This window comes from Podospora pseudoanserina, chromosome 5 (genome assembly GCF_035222485.1).
Source record: "Podospora pseudoanserina strain CBS 124.78 chromosome 5, whole genome shotgun sequence".
NCBI lineage: Eukaryota > Fungi > Ascomycota > Sordariomycetes > Sordariales > Podosporaceae > Podospora > Podospora pseudoanserina.
In genome coordinates, this window is record NC_085924.1 from 4,659,400 (window position 1) to 4,676,211 (window position 16,812).

Genomic DNA, 16,812 nt, shown 5'->3' on the forward strand with positions numbered 1-16,812 from the left:
AGAACCTGCTTACCCCGAGCCCCTGACTACCCTAGATCTGTGGTACAGAGCTATCAGTCTCTGCCGGAGACTCGTTCACCTTCCCCCATTTGTTTCCATCCTGCTTCTCCTTTAACCACTCATCCAATTTCCGGAATGCATACTCATCATGTTTCTTCTGCGAACGACGAAAAACCTCCTCATACTATCCCGGCGTTTCGCACGACTGTAATCTACGGCGCGCAGCCCCAAACCCATCGGGAGCGTTGAGGCCATCGAGGTGGTCAGGCGCGATTTTGAGCTTGACGTCGCGTGGGATTTGAGGGAAAATCACTTCGTCTCCGATTCGCTGCAGGAGCTGGGTGAACTCATCAAATGCGGGTCTCTCTTGTTTCTCGTGGTCATCCGTAATGTACACTTTCATCAGCGGTGACATGGTAGAACATGCAGGATTTTTCTATGCCAGTGACTGGATCTCAAAGGGACTCGATGATGGTGAGGTCGCGGTAGGATGTGATGGTGGGAATGGGATGCCCCTCATCCGCTGTTGCGGTGCCATTGTTGGACTCCATGACTGTCTTGTCAATGGAAGACATGGTGGATTGATCTTCTTGAATGGAACGTTCAGTTTTGTGATGTGGGAAATAGAGTCCAGAGACAAACGGACAGTGCTGTTGATGACGAGAGACGAGGTTGGTGCCCAAAACATGCAGTCGCACAGCCAAATAATTATTGGCTGGCTAAATCCCACTGTAACCTATGCCAACAGCGCAGAGAAGCCTTTTCGTGTCCAAGTCAAGAGCGATGTCACAGAATGGGGTCGACGTTGAAGACAGTCGACTGTATCTCCGAAGAGAATGCTACAATGAAGTATTCGCAAGCAATTCGACATCAACCCTCTCGTTTCCAACCCCTATATCGACGTTCACAACCTGAAATCTACACCACATTCATCAAAGCTCCATCATCTTATCCAAATACTAGCGCGTCTGTAAAAACCAGTCGTGAAGACCCCTTTCAGCATGGGCCTCGGCCTCATATTCCAACGAGTGCTGAAGATTCGTCCTGTTTATCCCCACACCCTCCACATTGGCTGAGTGAATCAAGTCCTTAAGCAGCTCATCAAACTTTCTGTCCGACCTCTTATGGAAGCTCGTTACCTCCTTCTTCGACACAATAAGCACTCTCTAACAGCTCCGAGAAGTCTAATAGCCTGGTTTAAAGCCTGGTCATGCACAAATCCAATTTGTTTATCCAATTGTACTCTAGCAAAGTCCAATTCCTTGATGGTTTCGGCAAAGTTTAGTCGGCGTGCGAAGGCATCCCAGAACTCGGCAAGCTGCATGGAATGGCTCCTCCTGCTGCTCCCAGAACCTCATCGCCTCTGCGTCCCACCGGGGATCATTCTCCACTTCCGCATACCTCTGGACAGCCTCCACACACAATTCATCAAGCAGATGATCGTACTTTCCGACCGAGTCCTTTCCACGGCCGTACCTATTCTTTGGCCTCGGATTTCAAATCGTCACCGTCCTCATGCTCATGATCGCTGCTAAGAAACATGAACCTATCCCCTCGATCACAATACCATGATACCACCGACCACGTAGGAAACAGGTAAGCTTGTATGCCTCCTTTATCGCGTCAGGATCGTCCATCCCCATGGCGGCTCGGATGGGGCGGAGGAGTTCGAGAAATGCCGAGTTGAAGAGGCCCTTGTCGCGGATGAAGTAGTTGTACTCGTTAAGTACATAAGTTAAGTTAAGTAAAGCCCATTTTTGGTTAAGCCAAATTAAGCGTTCCTATTAGTTTAACTTGTAAATTCGGTAAGCTTTGCTATTTTTAACTTTTTATAAAAAGCCGTAATATACTAGATATAATATTAAAGTTATTACTATTAGATTTATAGTTAAAGGTACTGCGACTAATTATTTGGCTTTACCTAAAGTAAGGATTCTATATTTTAATATGTTAAATTACACTAATTAGTTCTTTTTCAAATAGCTTGTATTATACTTTTTTTTAAAATTATTCGAATTTGCTTTATCACTTACGTTTCCTTAGTAATACTCTACCGGTGGGTATACTGTAAAAGTGTGTGAAAAAAATGATCAAAATTAAAAGAGGCTGTCGAGCAAGCATCCCACTTAAAAAAAATGTGGGACCCATACCTTGGATATAGTAGGTGCTTGGCAAGCCAGTCAAGTAACAGGCGACTAGCTTGTGCTTGCTCACAGCAGCTAACATACGTCCTTATCTAATCCTTATCAAAGCTTTATCAAATTTGGACAGTTTTATCTTTTCTTTCTTTTTGCGTATTATTTGGCCGTTATTACGTTCATTATTTTGTATATAATTTTTAATTTTACTGTATTATTGTTTATATTGCAAGCAAGTTTATTGCTGAATTTAATATTACTAAGTTCTATAGTAACTTTAATAACTATCGTTAATTAATATTTAAATGCCATTAGTAAATTAGAAGCAATAACGTACATTATCAGCGAGTGACCCATATCAGCGAGTGACCCACCTCCCACCACACCCTAACAAACCATCCTCAATTATACCACATCAACATAAGGAATTAACTATAATTACATCAGAAACAGCTGAATCAGATGCTTCTGCAGCCTCCTGGCAAGTGCGCGCATTATGGCCAGGCTTGCCGCACACACTACAGCACCGAACCTTCGTACGAGCCCCCCCTGCATTACTACTTTCCGGCTGCGTTTCTTACACTCCCTCCCTATCCACGGCCTTCTGATCCAGTAGATCCTGTGCCTCTTGTACAGTAAGTAACCCTCCAAGCCTTACGCGTGTTTTTTTTAGCTCTCCGGCGTTTGCTTAATGCCTCATTGGCCTTACGGAGCGACGAGACCTCTGCACGAAGGAGAGCCACCTAGTGCATTATAGCTATTGTACCCTTAGTAAGCTGGTCTACCGCAGCCAACATTAAAGTCGGAGAGCTATTTTGATGGTTAGCAATGCGAGTCTTAATAAGCGTTGACTGTGAATTGGCTTCTCGAGGGTTGTATGGTGTTTGGGAGACCTAAGGTTATGCAGTGCCGGGCCGTGAGTTTGGAGGTGTTAGCGTACAAAGCTTTACATCTAGCTTAAAAAGCACCTTCTCTGGATCGTATGGTATAAGGCCAGCACCTGCAAAGCCACCCTGTATATTCTTCTCCGTTATAGAGGCGTAGAAGGCCTCGCGGAAGGCATAGAGGAACTCGAGCTTGCTTACGTGGTTGATATACATGCGCATTAAGTCCTCGATCTGGCGGCCGTACGCCTATTTTAGCGGCCCAAAGCAGCCAACATCGAGTAGCTGGAGGAAGTGGGAGGAATATAGAGGCATGTAGAGCGTAATAATGTTATTCTGCTGGCAGTAGCGCTCGAATTCGGTCGAGTAGTGGCTTTCGTGGCCGTTAAGGATTAATAACCGGTATTTGCCCTTTATACGGGACGCTATATAATGGTCGAAGTGTTTAATCCAATCTAGGCCTACCGCATTGGTAGTCCAGCCATTATCGGTAGTTGCGATGCGCCAGGTAGACGGTAGGTTGCACTCGGTATACCAGTTGGCAAGGTGGTACTGCGCGGCTAAGATAATGAAAGGAGGGATGGCCCAGCCGAGGCATTAACTCCCTGGATTACCGTTGCCCATTCGCGGTTGCCAGGCTGGGCCAGTTTCGCCTTGCTAAGGCCGTCTGAGGTCGTAACTACCATACCCGCGAAGATAATACCCATCATAAACCCAGTCTCGTCGAAGTTGTAGATATCGTTATCTACAATACCGTACTTGGCCTTAGTGTTCCGTATAAGCGCGAACCACTCGCTAATAACTTTTGGATCCTCGCATTTGGCCCTCTGGTAGTCGTATTTACGCGTAAAGCGCGTACGGAGCTCTGGTTGGCGTTTAACAAATCGATGTACCCAGAGCTTACCGACAGGGGGCGCATCGCGTACGCGTAGCAGTTGGTTGGCCATATCTTCCACACCACGCAATCTGGGTGGAAAAGCTCGCGCACATAGCTCAATAATGTATTGGACAATAGCCTCCTCTTCTGATTGAGTGAGCTTCTTCGAATTAGGTGTTATATCGCGTCGTGCAGGCTTGCCGATGCGGCGACGCCCTAGTGTTTTACGGTCGACTCCGTAAATTTTAGTTGCAGCTCGTTCGCTTAGATTCTCGTCATTTTGAAGAGCTTGGAGGGCTAAGATTATCTGGCTTTCGTTTGAAGTAGTGGGCATTTTGGATGGTAGAGGAAAGTTGTTGTGAAGTGCAAAGATGTCGCGTCGCGTAGAAAGTGGGTCACTCGCTGATATGGGTCACTCGCTGATAATGTACGTTACCTTTGATTAGAAAAACGATGTTTAGGTTTCATACAAGTTATAATATTAGCTGCGTAATGATGTATATTGAAATGCTGAGAAAACACAAAGAAGCAACTACAACACCACAAAATATACCCTCAACAGGTCCTTGAATGAACACACCTGCGTGACAGTGGCTCGCTCGCAGGCCGCTGTCACAGACCAACCATATTGCAAGGCAGAGTAGAGACTGCAGCAGGCCGTGAAGAACCAATCAAGTAAGATGCAACGACGGGTCGCTCACCTCTTAGCAGAGCTGAGCCGGCTCAGTCAGCTCAGCAACTGAGCGTGGTGAGCCAGGTACGGAGGTACCTGGAGGATTGAGGTATATACAAAGGAACTGGCTAGTGTAGATAGATAGTTCCGTAATATATAATAATTTTAAATTATAATCGTTTGTATCTAAAATATTATGATTAAAATAAGCTATTTATTGTATACTGTTTAGCTATACCGAACCCAGATTGTTCAGAAGTGCCTTTAACTAGTATCCCTTTTAGAGGTTCTAGATAGGAGTTCGTCACAACCGCACTTCACGCAAGACAAAGAAAAGACACTCTGGGCTCGCAGGCCACATAATAATCACCGGAATGGCCTGATCAGAGGGCCAGAATTGCCTGCACGCGTGCAAGGCTTGAAATGCGAAGAAAATAGAAGTCGATGTCCTGTCTAAAATAGAATGTCCAAAGCAGACCGCTTATATACATGACCTTTGAACCCCCGAATCCTCCGAGAGTCCCATTTCATCACCCTCTGATCGGGAAGACCTTAAGCCTGTAGCCGCACCCCAAGCCAGTAAGGGTATTAAGTAAGTAAAAAGTAAGTTTAGTTAAGTCAAGGTAAAGAAGACCCTAGACTTGTCTTGGCTTGACTTATTGCCTACCCTGGGATATCTATTCTCGAGATTGTCTTTTGGAGATGTGTTAATGGCGCGCGCGGTCCAGGTAAGTTTGAATCTTTGAGGTGTTAGTCCTTCTTCTTTTTTTTTTTTTTTGCTGAGATTCTTGGGCACGCTATTGAGGCAAGAGTTGGCAGATTCGTGAGGTGTTGAGAAAGTTGGCAGAAGAAGCAAGTACATCACATGAATGATTTCACTTGACCAACCAAATAGCGTCAACGGCGTTTGTGCTGATGATACCAGGGGCTTGATAGGATGCCCGATCTCAACCCCTCCCATTGCCGCGGTTTGCCACACAAACAGGTCTCTGTCAAGCGTTTATTCAGTAATATTATACCGTTGAACGATTGGGTTATGTACAAGTCACGCCGTTCCGGGCACAAATCTGATATGAAATCAAGGCATTCTTCAGTGTAACTTAAAACCCAAAGATACAACCAGAGATAAAAAAAGGAGCAAGATATTGTAGGCTGAGTTTGAAGCGTCGTGGTGATCTGGTAAGAACCTCGCCTCATTGATGTCTCCATGTTTACTGCCTAAAGAAAACAAGAGAGGCCCAATGAGGGAAAGTCGCGGCTAGACAGGGCTATCGTTTTGCTGGGGCCTGTTTTCCAGTCAGCATACAATCTAAAGACTCTTAGCAATCTGCTCTTGTTGAAGAACTTACTTGGTTGCCTTTTCATTGGTTCGATCGACCTTGTACTCGAGTCTCTGCATGACTCCTGACTCGGGCTCGCTCACTCTATCGTCATTTCCCACAGGAGATGATATCTGCGTAGTGGTGGTGGCTGCTCCAGTCCATCCCTGCTTGGGCACCAGATTAGGGACCGAAGTGTCGCCAGTCTCCACCTCCAGCTCAGGCCTCACTCGAGATGCCGTGTGGATTATGTTCGAGGTTGTCCTAGTAGCTCCGCTGGTAGTTTTAGTGAAGTCGGTGTCTTTTGTGAACAAGATTGGGTCAGGTCGAGTCGGTGGTCTTCCGCCCCTCGCCATGCGTCGTCGGACACGCTCAATCATGCTTGCCGTCGGAGCTGGCTTTTCTGCTTGCCGGGGCTTGGAGCGGACAAAAAGTTGAGGGAAAGAGGAAAGACAGGCGATCAACAAATTGATATAGGCTTCCACCGACCACCAGAAGATGAAGGCTACAGGGTCGATAGCGCCCTGATTGAAGCGAGTCGTGTAAAGGATGGAGACGCGTACGATGCCCACAAATACGGTGATGATGGTGAGAGAAAACAAGCCAATCAACGCTGCCTTCTTCTTCCGCCGGATTTTGAGATTCCAGACCATACTGACAGGAATGACCAGAATCATGAAATCAGTTATGATGCTGAAGGCTGTGAGAATGGTCGAGATGATGAGGGATTCAGTGACGAACCAACCGCTGTTGCAGTGGTCATTTTGATATATAAAGTCGTTCATGTAACACTTGTACTGAATAATCGTCATGGAGAGGATGAAGACGATTGCGCAAGCGACTACGCAGCTCCACCAGTATATTCGCTGTCGCCTCGTTTCGGAATTACCGTAGAGTCGCTTGAAGAAGAGCAGGAGGGCGAGCTTGACAATGAAGATGCAGACGAAGACGAGCAGCTGCATGGCCAGCATGCAATCCATCCACTGTCTGATATCCTTGAGCGGAGGCGGGAGTGGCTGCTTCCCAGATCCCCACCAAACGATGGCATACATATTCCACCACTGTGTTGCCCACACCACCGAGTTTACAAAGATTATAAGCCAAGCAAAAATAACCAGGATGTCGTCCCAGAAGAGCTTGCGGAACGTCCTCCATCTTGTCACGAGCCGGACGCTCAGGGTGATCAAGTTGACTCCCGTCAGAGTCCAGACGACGCCGTGGAAGGCCTGCCAGGGGATGAGAGCCTCTCCATAGCCACCCTTGGATACAGCGGCTTCAGACATGGTGACTAGACGGCGAGATTGAGACGGTGATACGGAATGGCGTGGTGCAAGATCCTGAACAGGTTCAGGGCATGGCGCCTGTTTTTTTTGCTTCACAGAAGCATCGTCTTGGCTATAAAGCAGGGGATCCGTCACAAAGAAGCGACACTGGAAATGCCACCCCAAGTTCTAGATGCTCACCTTCGGGGATAGCAAGCTTCCATCGGTGGGGTAGGCCTGAAACAAAGAGACTCGTCAGCAGCTCATCAATCTCACTGGTCCGGAAAGGCAAGACCGACCAATCCCGTGCAAGATCATTGCAGCTGACTGTCATTAAAGTGTCAAAGGTCTTTGTCCATGGTGAAGATCGGTCAGCAAGCTTCTGGACGCAAGCAAGACACAACAACGACGTCTGATGATCTCCTCCCGAGGACGAAAGCCAAGCAGCAGCATTGTTCTGCAAACCGCCATACTCTTGTCTACAAAGTATACGTGGCTTGAGAACCAGCCTCGCTAGACTACAGGTAGCTGAATGAAACATATGTTGTGATATTCCGAGGAATATTCAACAACAACAGAACTATAAGAGGCTATTGCAAACCGGAATGTTTTCAGATATGATCAAGCTCCGTACATAGCTGCAGCGGCAAGGGAGCGGGAACTACTCCGACGTGGTGGCAAAGGCACGCTATTCTTTGTTAAAGGCCGGGCGGGACATTGTCCGATCACGACAACTACCCCGCCTAACCGAAGCTATTGAAGCTGTTCAACAACGGGACTTTATCGCCATGCCGAGGGAACACAACAACCTGAACCCCTCCCTGGACGGCTCAGATGCATCGGTTTTTACACCACATGGAAACAACTTGCCGGGTCGCCTAGCGTTAACGAGCGCGAAGAGGGGCAGGTTGATCTGCCGTAGCATTGCCAGTGATTGGCGCGCTTGCAAGAGGTGAATGAATTCCCACGACTGGCGGAGAAATATTCTAGGGCTCGCAAGTGCCCAAAAAAACCAAAGGGCATAAGACCACGGAGAATTTGAATGGCAATGTCAACTAATATCTTTGGCTGTCTCTCAGGGACTACCTTGCGGAGTCGTCTGGTCCGGCTTACATGAGTGCTAAATGCGCGGCAGTGCACTAACAATTACCTAGCCGCCCGGCTAGCTCAATCGGTAGAGCGTGAGACTCTTATGGAGTACTCCGAAATCTCAAGGTTGTGGGTTCGACCCCCACGTCGGGCTCAATTCCCGTCAATGACGATCTTTTTTCTTTTTTTCCACTCTGTATCCTCCGTCCTGTTTTTGGGGTTGTTCCATCTTGGAGATACTTAAACACCCCCTGAACCATCCATCAAGAACCAAGATGTCTCGTCCACCACCACGGCCCTCCAAACCATCACAATGTTCCTCCACACGCTCATCACCACCCTCCTCCTCCTCCTTCCCCGTCAAGCCCTCTCCCAAACAACCCTCACCAACCCCGTCATCTGGCAAGACCACCCCGACCTCGACGTCTTCCGCATCGGCCACACATTCTACTACTCCTCCTCCACCTTTGCGTACTCCCCCGGCGCCCCCCTGCTCCGCTCCTTTGACCTCGCCAACTGGGAAGCAGTCACCCACTCAGTCCCCTACCTCAACTTTTCCCCCGCCAACGCCTACAATTTGACCTCGGGCTCAAGAGCCTACGTAAAAGGCATTTGGGCCAGCACCCTCCGCTATCGCCCCTCAACCGACACCTTCTACTGGCTCGGCTGCATCGACGGATCCAAAACCCACATCTGGACCAGCCCGGGCGGCAACGCGCGCCAAAACGGGGGGGAGGTCCCCCCCCAAGCATGGAACTGGTCCCCCCGGCCGGTGATTAGCAACTGCTACTACGACGCGGGGTTGTTTTTTGATGACAATGACGACTCGCAAGTTTACGTCGTTTATGGAAACACCCAGATTAGGATGGCGCAGTTAGTGGTGGACCAGAATGGGGATTTGAAAGAGGTGAGGAATCAGGTTGTTTATACTAGTGGTGATATGACGCTGGAAGGGGCGAGGTTGTATAAGCGGAACGGGGAGTACTATGTTTGGGTTACCAGACCGGCGGATGCGCAGTTTGTACTTAGGGGCAAGAGTCCGTGGGGGCCGTTCGAGAGACGGGTGTTGGTTGATAGGATTGGGGGGCCTTTGTCGAGTGCGGGGTTTGCGCATCAGGGGGGGATTGTGGATACGGAGGATGGGAGGTGGTTTTATTTGGGGTTTTTGGATGCTTATCCCGGAGGGAGGATTCCTGTAGCCGCGCCGTTGACGTGGGGGGGTGATGGGTGGCCGATTGTGGTTAGGGATGGGGGGAATGGATGGGGGAGGACGTATCCTTTGCCAGTGAACACGACTAGAAAGGTGAATGTGTTGGGGCCGAGGGTTGATGAGTTTAAGGGGGGGAAGTTGGGCCCGGAGTGGGAATGGAATCATAATCCTGATAATGGGAAGTGGTCGTTGAGTGATGGGCTGGTTTTGAAGACGGCGACGGTGACGGGGGATTTGTTTGCCGCGAGGAACACTCTTACACATCGGATTGTTGGGCCGAAGTCGAGGGGTACTTTTAGGATTGATGTTGGAGCTATGAGGGATGGCGATCGAGCTGGCGCTGTGCTCTTCCGGGACAAGGCTGCCTACATTGGCATTCACAAGACCGGAAACACTGCGTCGATCGTCATGGTTGACAACTTGAACTTGGTTGAGGGTTCATGGACAACAAGTTCTACCGGTCGAGTGGCGGCGACTGGGCCGTCTGTCACCGGAGAGATCTGGCTCCGAATTCAAGCCGATATCACGCCCGCCTTCGGGACGAACACTGGACGACAAGTCATCTTCTCTTACAGCACCGATGGCAGGACTTTCACGAATCTTGGACCCGCCTTCGCCATGAGCAACTCTTGGCGATACTTTACTGGATATAGATATGGCGTTTTCAACTTTGCGACCAAGGCACTGGGAGGCGAGGTGAAGGTCAAGAGTTTTGCGATGGAGATGGTGTAACTCTATGTCCAGCAGTGATGGAACACCATGGTGTTATTGTTTAAGAGAAGTGCATGGCTTGGCATAGTTACAATCGAATCGAACAACTCTCATGGTGGCTCCACCAAGCAATCACAAAGAATATTCCAGAACCGTGCTAGTGGGGCCACCTTTTTTCTTCTGGAAGATAGCAAAACCGATCTTACAAAGCAAGACTGGAGTCGAAGAATGGGGAAAACTCTTCATTTTCTAGATGTCGATAATGGTGGGTCTGTTTTTGTCGGCGAAACCTTTTCCCAATTGCCCGTGTAGCTCGATGCTGACTACAACATCAGCGATATGGCATTGAGTTAAAATTCGTACCTAAGCAAAACCAATTAGAAAGCATTGTCAGGGATGGGCGTTATTCATGAGGTGTGATGTGAGCATTGGCGACATCAAAAAAACATGGGCAGACCACTCTCTGCTGACTGTTTGCCATTATGCATGCACTCTAACAACCCAGACATTAACTTTAGAGCTTACTCATCATGCTGATGACCAACAACACTCTGGGGCTCGACCGGGGATTCTCCCAAGAGAAAATGTCTCCACATGGCATCGTGGTATCGTAGCTATGACGTTGCATATCTGCGGGACCCGGACGACAACCGACCAAATTGTGACCCCAGAGGAGGTAGGAGCTTGTTTTGTTTGAACAGATATAAAAGCCCTCTGGCTCGTCTCGACCTAGAACCTGTTCATCCATTTTACTCTCTCATTCTCAATTCATACCCCACAACCCCCTTTCACCCCCTATCACGTCTCCAATCTCAGCTTTCACACGATTCATCACCAGTCATCACAATGTCCATCCCCAAGACCCAGAAGCAGTGGCTCATCACCGGAGCCGACAAGGGCCTCGACGGCCTCGTCTACCAAGACGCTCCCGTCCCCACCCCCGGCGACCATGAGGTCCTCGTCCACCTTCGCGGCGCCTCACTCAACTACCGCGATCTCATCATCCCCAGGGGAATGTATCCCTTCCCGCTCAACCTCCCAGTAGTAGCCTGCTCCGACGGCGCCGGCGAGGTTGTCGCTGTTGGGTCCAAGGTCACAAAGTGGAAAAAAGGCGACAAGGTCCTCACCCTCTTTAACCAGGGCCATCAGAGAGGTGATATGGACATTGCGGCCAGCAAGACCGGTCTTGGCGGCTGCTTCGACGGCACCTTGAGGCAGTATGGTACTTTTGCCGAGACTGGTGTCGCCAAGATGCCCAGCAACTTGAACTACGTCGAGTCGGCTTCGCTTGTCTGTGCTGGTCTTACGAGCTGGAACGCTCTTTATGGTCTGAAGCCGTTGAAGAAGGGCCAGTGGGTTGTCACCCAGGGTACTGGTGGTGTTAGTTTGTTTGCTCTGCAGGTAAGAATTTCTCTTTCAACAAATGAAACATGGGGGCGTGCTAACAGAAAACAGTTTGCCAAGGCTGCTGGCGCGCATGTCATCGCGACGACATCTACCGCCGAGAAGGCCGAGATGCTTAAGAAGTTGGGCGCCGACCACGTCATTAACTACAGGGAAGATGTCAACTGGGGTGAGACTGCCCGTAAGTTGACCCCCGGTGGTGAGGGTGTTGAGCATGTTATTGAGGTTGGCGGTGCCGACACTTTCACCCAGAGCTTGAGCGCTGTTAAGATGGAGGGTGTCATCTCCGTCATTGGATTCCTCGGCGGCGCGGCTCCCAAGGACAACATTCTCGAGACCCTTTCTCGTGTCTGCACTGTCCGTGGTGTATACGTCGGCTCTCGCGAGCAGCTTGAGGCCATGTGTGCCGAGATTGAGAAGCATGACATCCACCCTGTCATGGACAAGACAGTCTTTACTCTTGAAAAGGCGAAGGAGGCTTATGAGTACATGTGGGCCAAGAAGCACACTGGCAAGATTCCCATCACGATTGAGTAACGGGGTCAAAAGGGGGATTTGTGCAACATTGTATATAAGAACCTAATGATGAGATCTGCTTAACGATGAGAACTGTCACAGTCATTATCACCCGTGTGTATAGTGGGACCGACCGGGCCAGTCACGCAGGATGTGCCGACCCGAGCTTGAGCGTCCGATGCCGTGGTAAATTGGACTCTAGGGGTAACCCAGGCCCCATTTTCCTTGATGTTACCTGCCGAGCTTGACTGAGCGCCGGCCGCGCTTGTTCTGACTGGCGCCAGCTTATGCAAGGTGTCAACCGAGTGTTGACGAATCAGCATATAAGACTGACAGAACAGCAAATGCAACATTAGATAAGCGGGCCAAAAAGCACCAGTTCCATGGAGATAAACCTCATGAGCTCTACATTTGTCCTACCACCCCGCTCCTGAGGCGTGGTCTAGAAACAATAGGCACTGTCGTGACACCCACCATCAGAACTGAAATGCCGGCTAAGAGCTCAATCCCACGTTGTGGCTGCCAAGAGACCCTGCCAATGCTGCTGACTGCAGATGTACCGTAGAAATTAATCCCGGTATCAGCATTGGCTGCCGGGTAGCGAGTGAGCAGGTCCTATCGGATGGACTCCTCATAGGGCCGACAGTATGAATTGCCACACGGAGTGCCCATTATCATACACACTATCGAGTTGGAGATGGCTGGGCGGCAAGACCCTCGCAGAACCGAACCTCTCAGTGGCACCCAACCAACGTGGAGGCATCATGAAGAACTTGCATGTGCTTACATGGACTATTGGATGGTGCCAAAGATGCGCGGGCCAACATCCCGGCAGGAGAAAAAGTTGAGATTGTGGCAAGCATAAATAACACAAGCTCCTCGCGGGAATTGTTCAGACAGAGCTTCCACGGCACCTCGTCCCCAATCTTCACGCACAGCCATCATGAAGCTCCTCACAGGTTACCTTCTCCTCCAAACTGCCGGCCTAGCCACGGCTCTGCACCCCAAGCTCGAGGACTTCAAGCAAAAAGCAATCGACTCCGGCGTCGCCCTCAAAGCCCTCAATGGTATCGCCCTCGCCAAAGCCCTCACCAAATTCAGCGGCACATGCACCCCCTCCAAAGTGAAATACCGCCGCGAATGGCGCACCATCTCCAAGTCCGACCGCAGAAAGTTCATCGCCGCGGTCAAGTGCATCATGGCAAAACCCAGCACGCTCCCTCCGGGGGAAGTCCCCGGCGCCAAGTCATTATACGATGACATCGTCTGGGCCCATGCGCGAAGAAGCGGTCTCGTTCACAACAGCGTTCGCTGCCCTTCTCCTCCGCCCCCCTTTTTCCCACTTTACTAATCCTCACAGGGAACCTTCCTCCTCTTCCACCGCTACTACCTCCACACCTACGAAACGGAACTCTCCGCCTGCGGCTGGACCGCAGGGCTCCCCTACTGGGAATGGGGCCTCGACATAACCGGGCCCCATCTCTCCCCCGTCTTTGACGGTTCCGACACATCGTTAGGTGGTGACGGCGAGTTCATCCCTAACCGCCCCCCTTTTTCAATCCCTTGGATCGACCCCCTCACACCGGAAATCATCATCCCACCCGGGACGGGAGGTGGATGCGTCAAGACCGGTCCGTTTGTCCATCATAAAGTCAGACTTGGGCCGTTCAACATGACGGAGACGTTCCCTGTCGAGCCGGAGGATGGGAGGGGGGACAATGAGAGGTGTTTGATTAGGGATTTGAACAAGGGGGGGATTGAGAGGTGGGCGAGTTTTAGGAATAGTACTGAGTTGATTTTGGGGAGTGGGGATATCTTTGAGTTTCACGTCAATGCTGTGAGTGCTTCTGACTGGATTGAAAGGTAACAGGAAGGGGGAGTGCTGCTGACATGCCGAGTGGTATAGGAAGGGGATCCGAGATGGGTACCGACCAAGCCGATGGGTGTTCATGGTGGTGGGCATTCGTCGATTGGCGGGGTGGGCGGGCATGCTGCTGATCCGGTGATTTCGCCGTATGATCCTGCTTTTTGGTTGACGCATGGGCAGTTGGATAGGGTTTATTGGATTTGGCAGATGTTGGATTTGGAGAGTCGGAGTGTGAGTTCTGCTGAGCGGAGTCGTTTGTTGTGTGATATGAAAGCTGACTTGGCTTCGGACAGGACGTCTTTGGGACTGGCACGTGGCTCAACATCCCGCCTAGTCCTAATGTTACTGTGGAAGACAGCATCGATGTGTTGCCTCATCAGCCGCCGAGGAAGTTGAAGGAGTTGATGAGTACGGTTGCGGGAAGCCCGTTCTGTTTTGTCTATGTGTAAGTGAGACGAGGATGATGGTGTTTATCATTTACAAGCAGTTAAGGACTGGCATATTTGCTGCACCTCAGGAGATGTCGTAGCAAGACAGTTAGGAAGTGTTGGGCAATTGTGTTGGCTTCGTAGAGAAACACCGCGATCCCACTGTGACTACATATCAGTCAGATTCATACATGTTCAATTCGGCTTAGTGCCACTCTATCATCCACTCCGTTTTCGTCCTTTTTGTTTTTTGCCTGTGCACGATCGCCGTCTATTTGTCCCCGTTTGCAAGGCGCGTTCTTGACAAACCAAAACACGACGCAACTGGTCGTGACTTCATCGGCATCATGCCCCCCCTACTCCCGAAAGCGCAAAGCCTCTCTCCATGACGATAACTCAGCATTAGCAGTAGCAAGCGAGTAGCCTCACCCACAAGCCCGGCGGGGCACCCAGCAGAGGACGAGGACAACCGACAGCTGGTCGCTACATCACAAGTCACCCAAAGCGACAATCCACCGTTTACCTCACCAAAACACGGCCCAGGCGGTCCTGATGCTGTTCTTGGCCTCGAAAAAAAATGGAACCTTTCGCGCGACGAAATCCCAAGCAACCTGGCAGACGCCATGGGTATGGATACCTTGTATTCACTCTATTTCCAGGAGCTCGGTGAGAAGGAGCTTGCGAAAAAGATCACGATATTGAATGTGAGTAGTAGCATGCTGTATCTCCCTTGCTTGATAAACCGCCAATTTGCTCATCGATCACTAATGACATCGCATGGATATACTGGCGCCAAAACCTCGACTCATGATGCTTCTTCGCCAACATATTGGGTCGTTGTCCCTTGCCAACCAATTCAGATTGCGCATCCATGCTGCAGCAGCGCCTCTCTATGAAGGGGTGTCTTCAACAGCTGGTATATACAATTCGACTCTGACCCAAGGGCTAGAGAAGTTTACTTCCCTTGTGCAGACTCTTTATGAGCTTCGAGGAGGAGCATTCTGAAGGGTTACTGATGGTGTCCCGGGAAGAAGTGGTGGAAACTGACCGATTGTCTGGTGGCTCGGACTGGGCCGTCCGTTGGTTTGATCAGGTACTGGGAGGGATTATCGGTCGTTAGAGACAATTTGGGACCCTGCTGGGATGTGAAAGGCGACTTGGACAAAATGACTGCGGAATGGCGAGCACGACAGGTCTCCTGTTTGGGGGAACACACCTCAGAATCGTGGTTTGACGAATCACGGCGACTGTTGGGGATCATGTGTGGAGTTTTTCCAAGGCTAGAGAGCTCTCCGGAGTCAGGCCGCTCGCGCTATAACTGAGATTGTATGTGGGCAATGGCTTAACAGCTTCGAATGGCTGATGTAAAGATCCTGGTTCTGAGGTGGCGTTAGAATCTGCAGAGCGTCGCATCACTTTCTCTTGTTTCCCATTGCTGCTCATCGATACTTAGGGTAATGCCCCCCTAGAGTTTCTCAATTCTTAACTTTGAAGCCCGTGGTGGACCCGTTCGGCCTGTACAACAACCACACCCTGAAACACGCCACGTGGCGATTCATCCCTGGGATCCGTGAAATATCCGAGGCTAGTGACAAAAGTTGCCTATCGACCAGCACAATAGAAAACTATGATTATTTTCCAGCAAGTCTCATCCGACGGAGGATGGAAGCTGGACATCACCTTCGTGACTGGAAGGTCCATGAGTGCTACTCTATTTTGCTGGAACGATCAAAGGAACGGGAGGTTCGGTGTGATGAGGCGTGTTATGCTGAGCCGTTGTCGTTGTGATGAATTGGGAGTAAGAAATGAGGCTGAGTAAGCTACCACATTAGGTAATGTGGAACTTGGAGATCCCAGTTGTATTAGTACATTGATTAATGTCTGTCTGAAGAAGAAAAGCCTACCCTAGAGAGCGTAAGAAAGGCAGCTTATATAGACCGAGAGCACCACTAAAAAGACCGTATCCTTCCAAGAGCTTCAAAGGCCTTCCGTAAGCTCTCTTGAGTTTTATAATACTCTATTAGAGCCAGAAAATTGCGCCAAAGCCAGATAAAAGAGCGTAGACCTCTTTCTCCGTCTGAGGCTATATTGGTATACCCGTAAGCCACGCTGCTCTTGCGAGCCTGCAGGAGCCAAGGCGGGCCAAGCCATACGCCACACCTTCACAGGTAATCTGCCATGTTAGCTCAAGAATAAAAGTTGAGTTTGCTGCGAGTTGTATGACAGTGGATGGATATATTCTGTGAGGTCTCATGTGCCGCCAACCTGCTTGGCATCCAGCTGACCAACAACCAGCCAAGCCCTCAACCCAACAACACATATCTCAACCGGACGTCATTTGACACGGTTCAAAGGAACACGACAGTAAAATAAAATGGTGAGAGGGCCACTTGTTGCTTTGGACAACCCCGGTCACGCGTCTTGTGGAACACAC

General features: G+C 49.9%; 4 protein-coding genes and 1 non-coding gene across 5 annotated transcripts; 4 read left to right on the forward strand and 1 right to left on the reverse strand.

The window, feature by feature from the left end:
* Window positions 1–5,536: 5,536 nt before the first annotated feature.
* On the reverse strand, window positions 5,537–7,256 carry QC764_510440 (uncharacterized protein). The gene is made up of 2 exons (XM_062948286.1): window positions 5,922–7,256; window positions 5,537–5,858 (listed from the first exon to the last, which is right to left on the reverse strand). The coding sequence occupies exons 1-2, from the start codon at window positions 7,172–7,174 to the stop codon at window positions 5,831–5,833; spliced, it is 1,281 nt and encodes a 426-aa protein (XP_062799826.1). The 5' UTR covers window positions 7,175–7,256; the 3' UTR covers window positions 5,537–5,830.
* A 942-nt stretch (window positions 7,257–8,198) lies between these two features.
* On the forward strand, window positions 8,199–10,184 carry QC764_510430 (uncharacterized protein; the record flags this gene model as incomplete). Its single annotated transcript, XM_062948285.1, has 1 exon — window positions 8,199–10,184. Exon 1 carries the CDS (start codon window positions 8,556–8,558, stop codon window positions 10,182–10,184), a length of 1,629 nt encoding a protein of 542 aa, XP_062799827.1. The 5' UTR covers window positions 8,199–8,555.
* Window positions 8,310–8,396, forward strand: QC764_0087610. Its single transcript has one exon. It is a non-coding gene; the product is annotated as a tRNA-Lys (tRNA).
* A 544-nt stretch (window positions 10,185–10,728) lies between the features above and the next one.
* QC764_510420 (uncharacterized protein) lies at window positions 10,729–12,170 on the forward strand. The gene is made up of 2 exons (XM_062948284.1): window positions 10,729–11,564; window positions 11,619–12,170. The coding sequence occupies exons 1-2, from the start codon at window positions 10,758–10,760 to the stop codon at window positions 12,102–12,104; spliced, it is 1,293 nt and encodes a 430-aa protein (XP_062799828.1). The 5' UTR covers window positions 10,729–10,757; the 3' UTR covers window positions 12,105–12,170.
* Window positions 12,171–12,775: 605 nt separating this feature from the next.
* QC764_510410 (uncharacterized protein) lies at window positions 12,776–14,604 on the forward strand. Its single transcript, XM_062948283.1, has 4 exons — window positions 12,776–13,389; window positions 13,444–13,920; window positions 13,990–14,181; window positions 14,244–14,604. The coding sequence occupies exons 1-4, from the start codon at window positions 13,027–13,029 to the stop codon at window positions 14,397–14,399; spliced, it is 1,188 nt and encodes a 395-aa protein (XP_062799829.1). The 5' UTR covers window positions 12,776–13,026; the 3' UTR covers window positions 14,400–14,604.
* Window positions 14,605–16,812: the final 2,208 nt, after the last annotated feature.

Bases quoted from the DNA above. Each gene is read 5' to 3' on its own strand.
- QC764_510440 (XM_062948286.1), bottom strand. From the start codon at position 7,174: ATGTCTGAAGCCGCTGTATCCAAGGGTGGCTATGGAGAGGCTCTCATC. The intron at 5,859-5,921 runs GTAAGTTCTTCA...ACTGGAAAACAG, and splicing joins ACCAATGAAAAGGCAACCAA to GCCCCAGCAAAACGATAGCC.
- QC764_510420 (XM_062948284.1), top strand. From the start codon at position 10,758: ATGGCATCGTGGTATCGTAGCTATGACGTTGCATATCTGCGGGACCCG. The intron at 11,565-11,618 runs GTAAGAATTTCT...AACAGAAAACAG, and splicing joins TTAGTTTGTTTGCTCTGCAG to TTTGCCAAGGCTGCTGGCGC.
- QC764_510410 (XM_062948283.1), top strand. From the start codon at position 13,027: ATGAAGCTCCTCACAGGTTACCTTCTCCTCCAAACTGCCGGCCTAGCC. The intron at 13,390-13,443 runs GTTCGCTGCCCT...TAATCCTCACAG, and splicing joins GCGGTCTCGTTCACAACAGC to GGAACCTTCCTCCTCTTCCA. The intron at 14,182-14,243 runs GTGAGTTCTGCT...GGCTTCGGACAG, and splicing joins TGGATTTGGAGAGTCGGAGT to GACGTCTTTGGGACTGGCAC.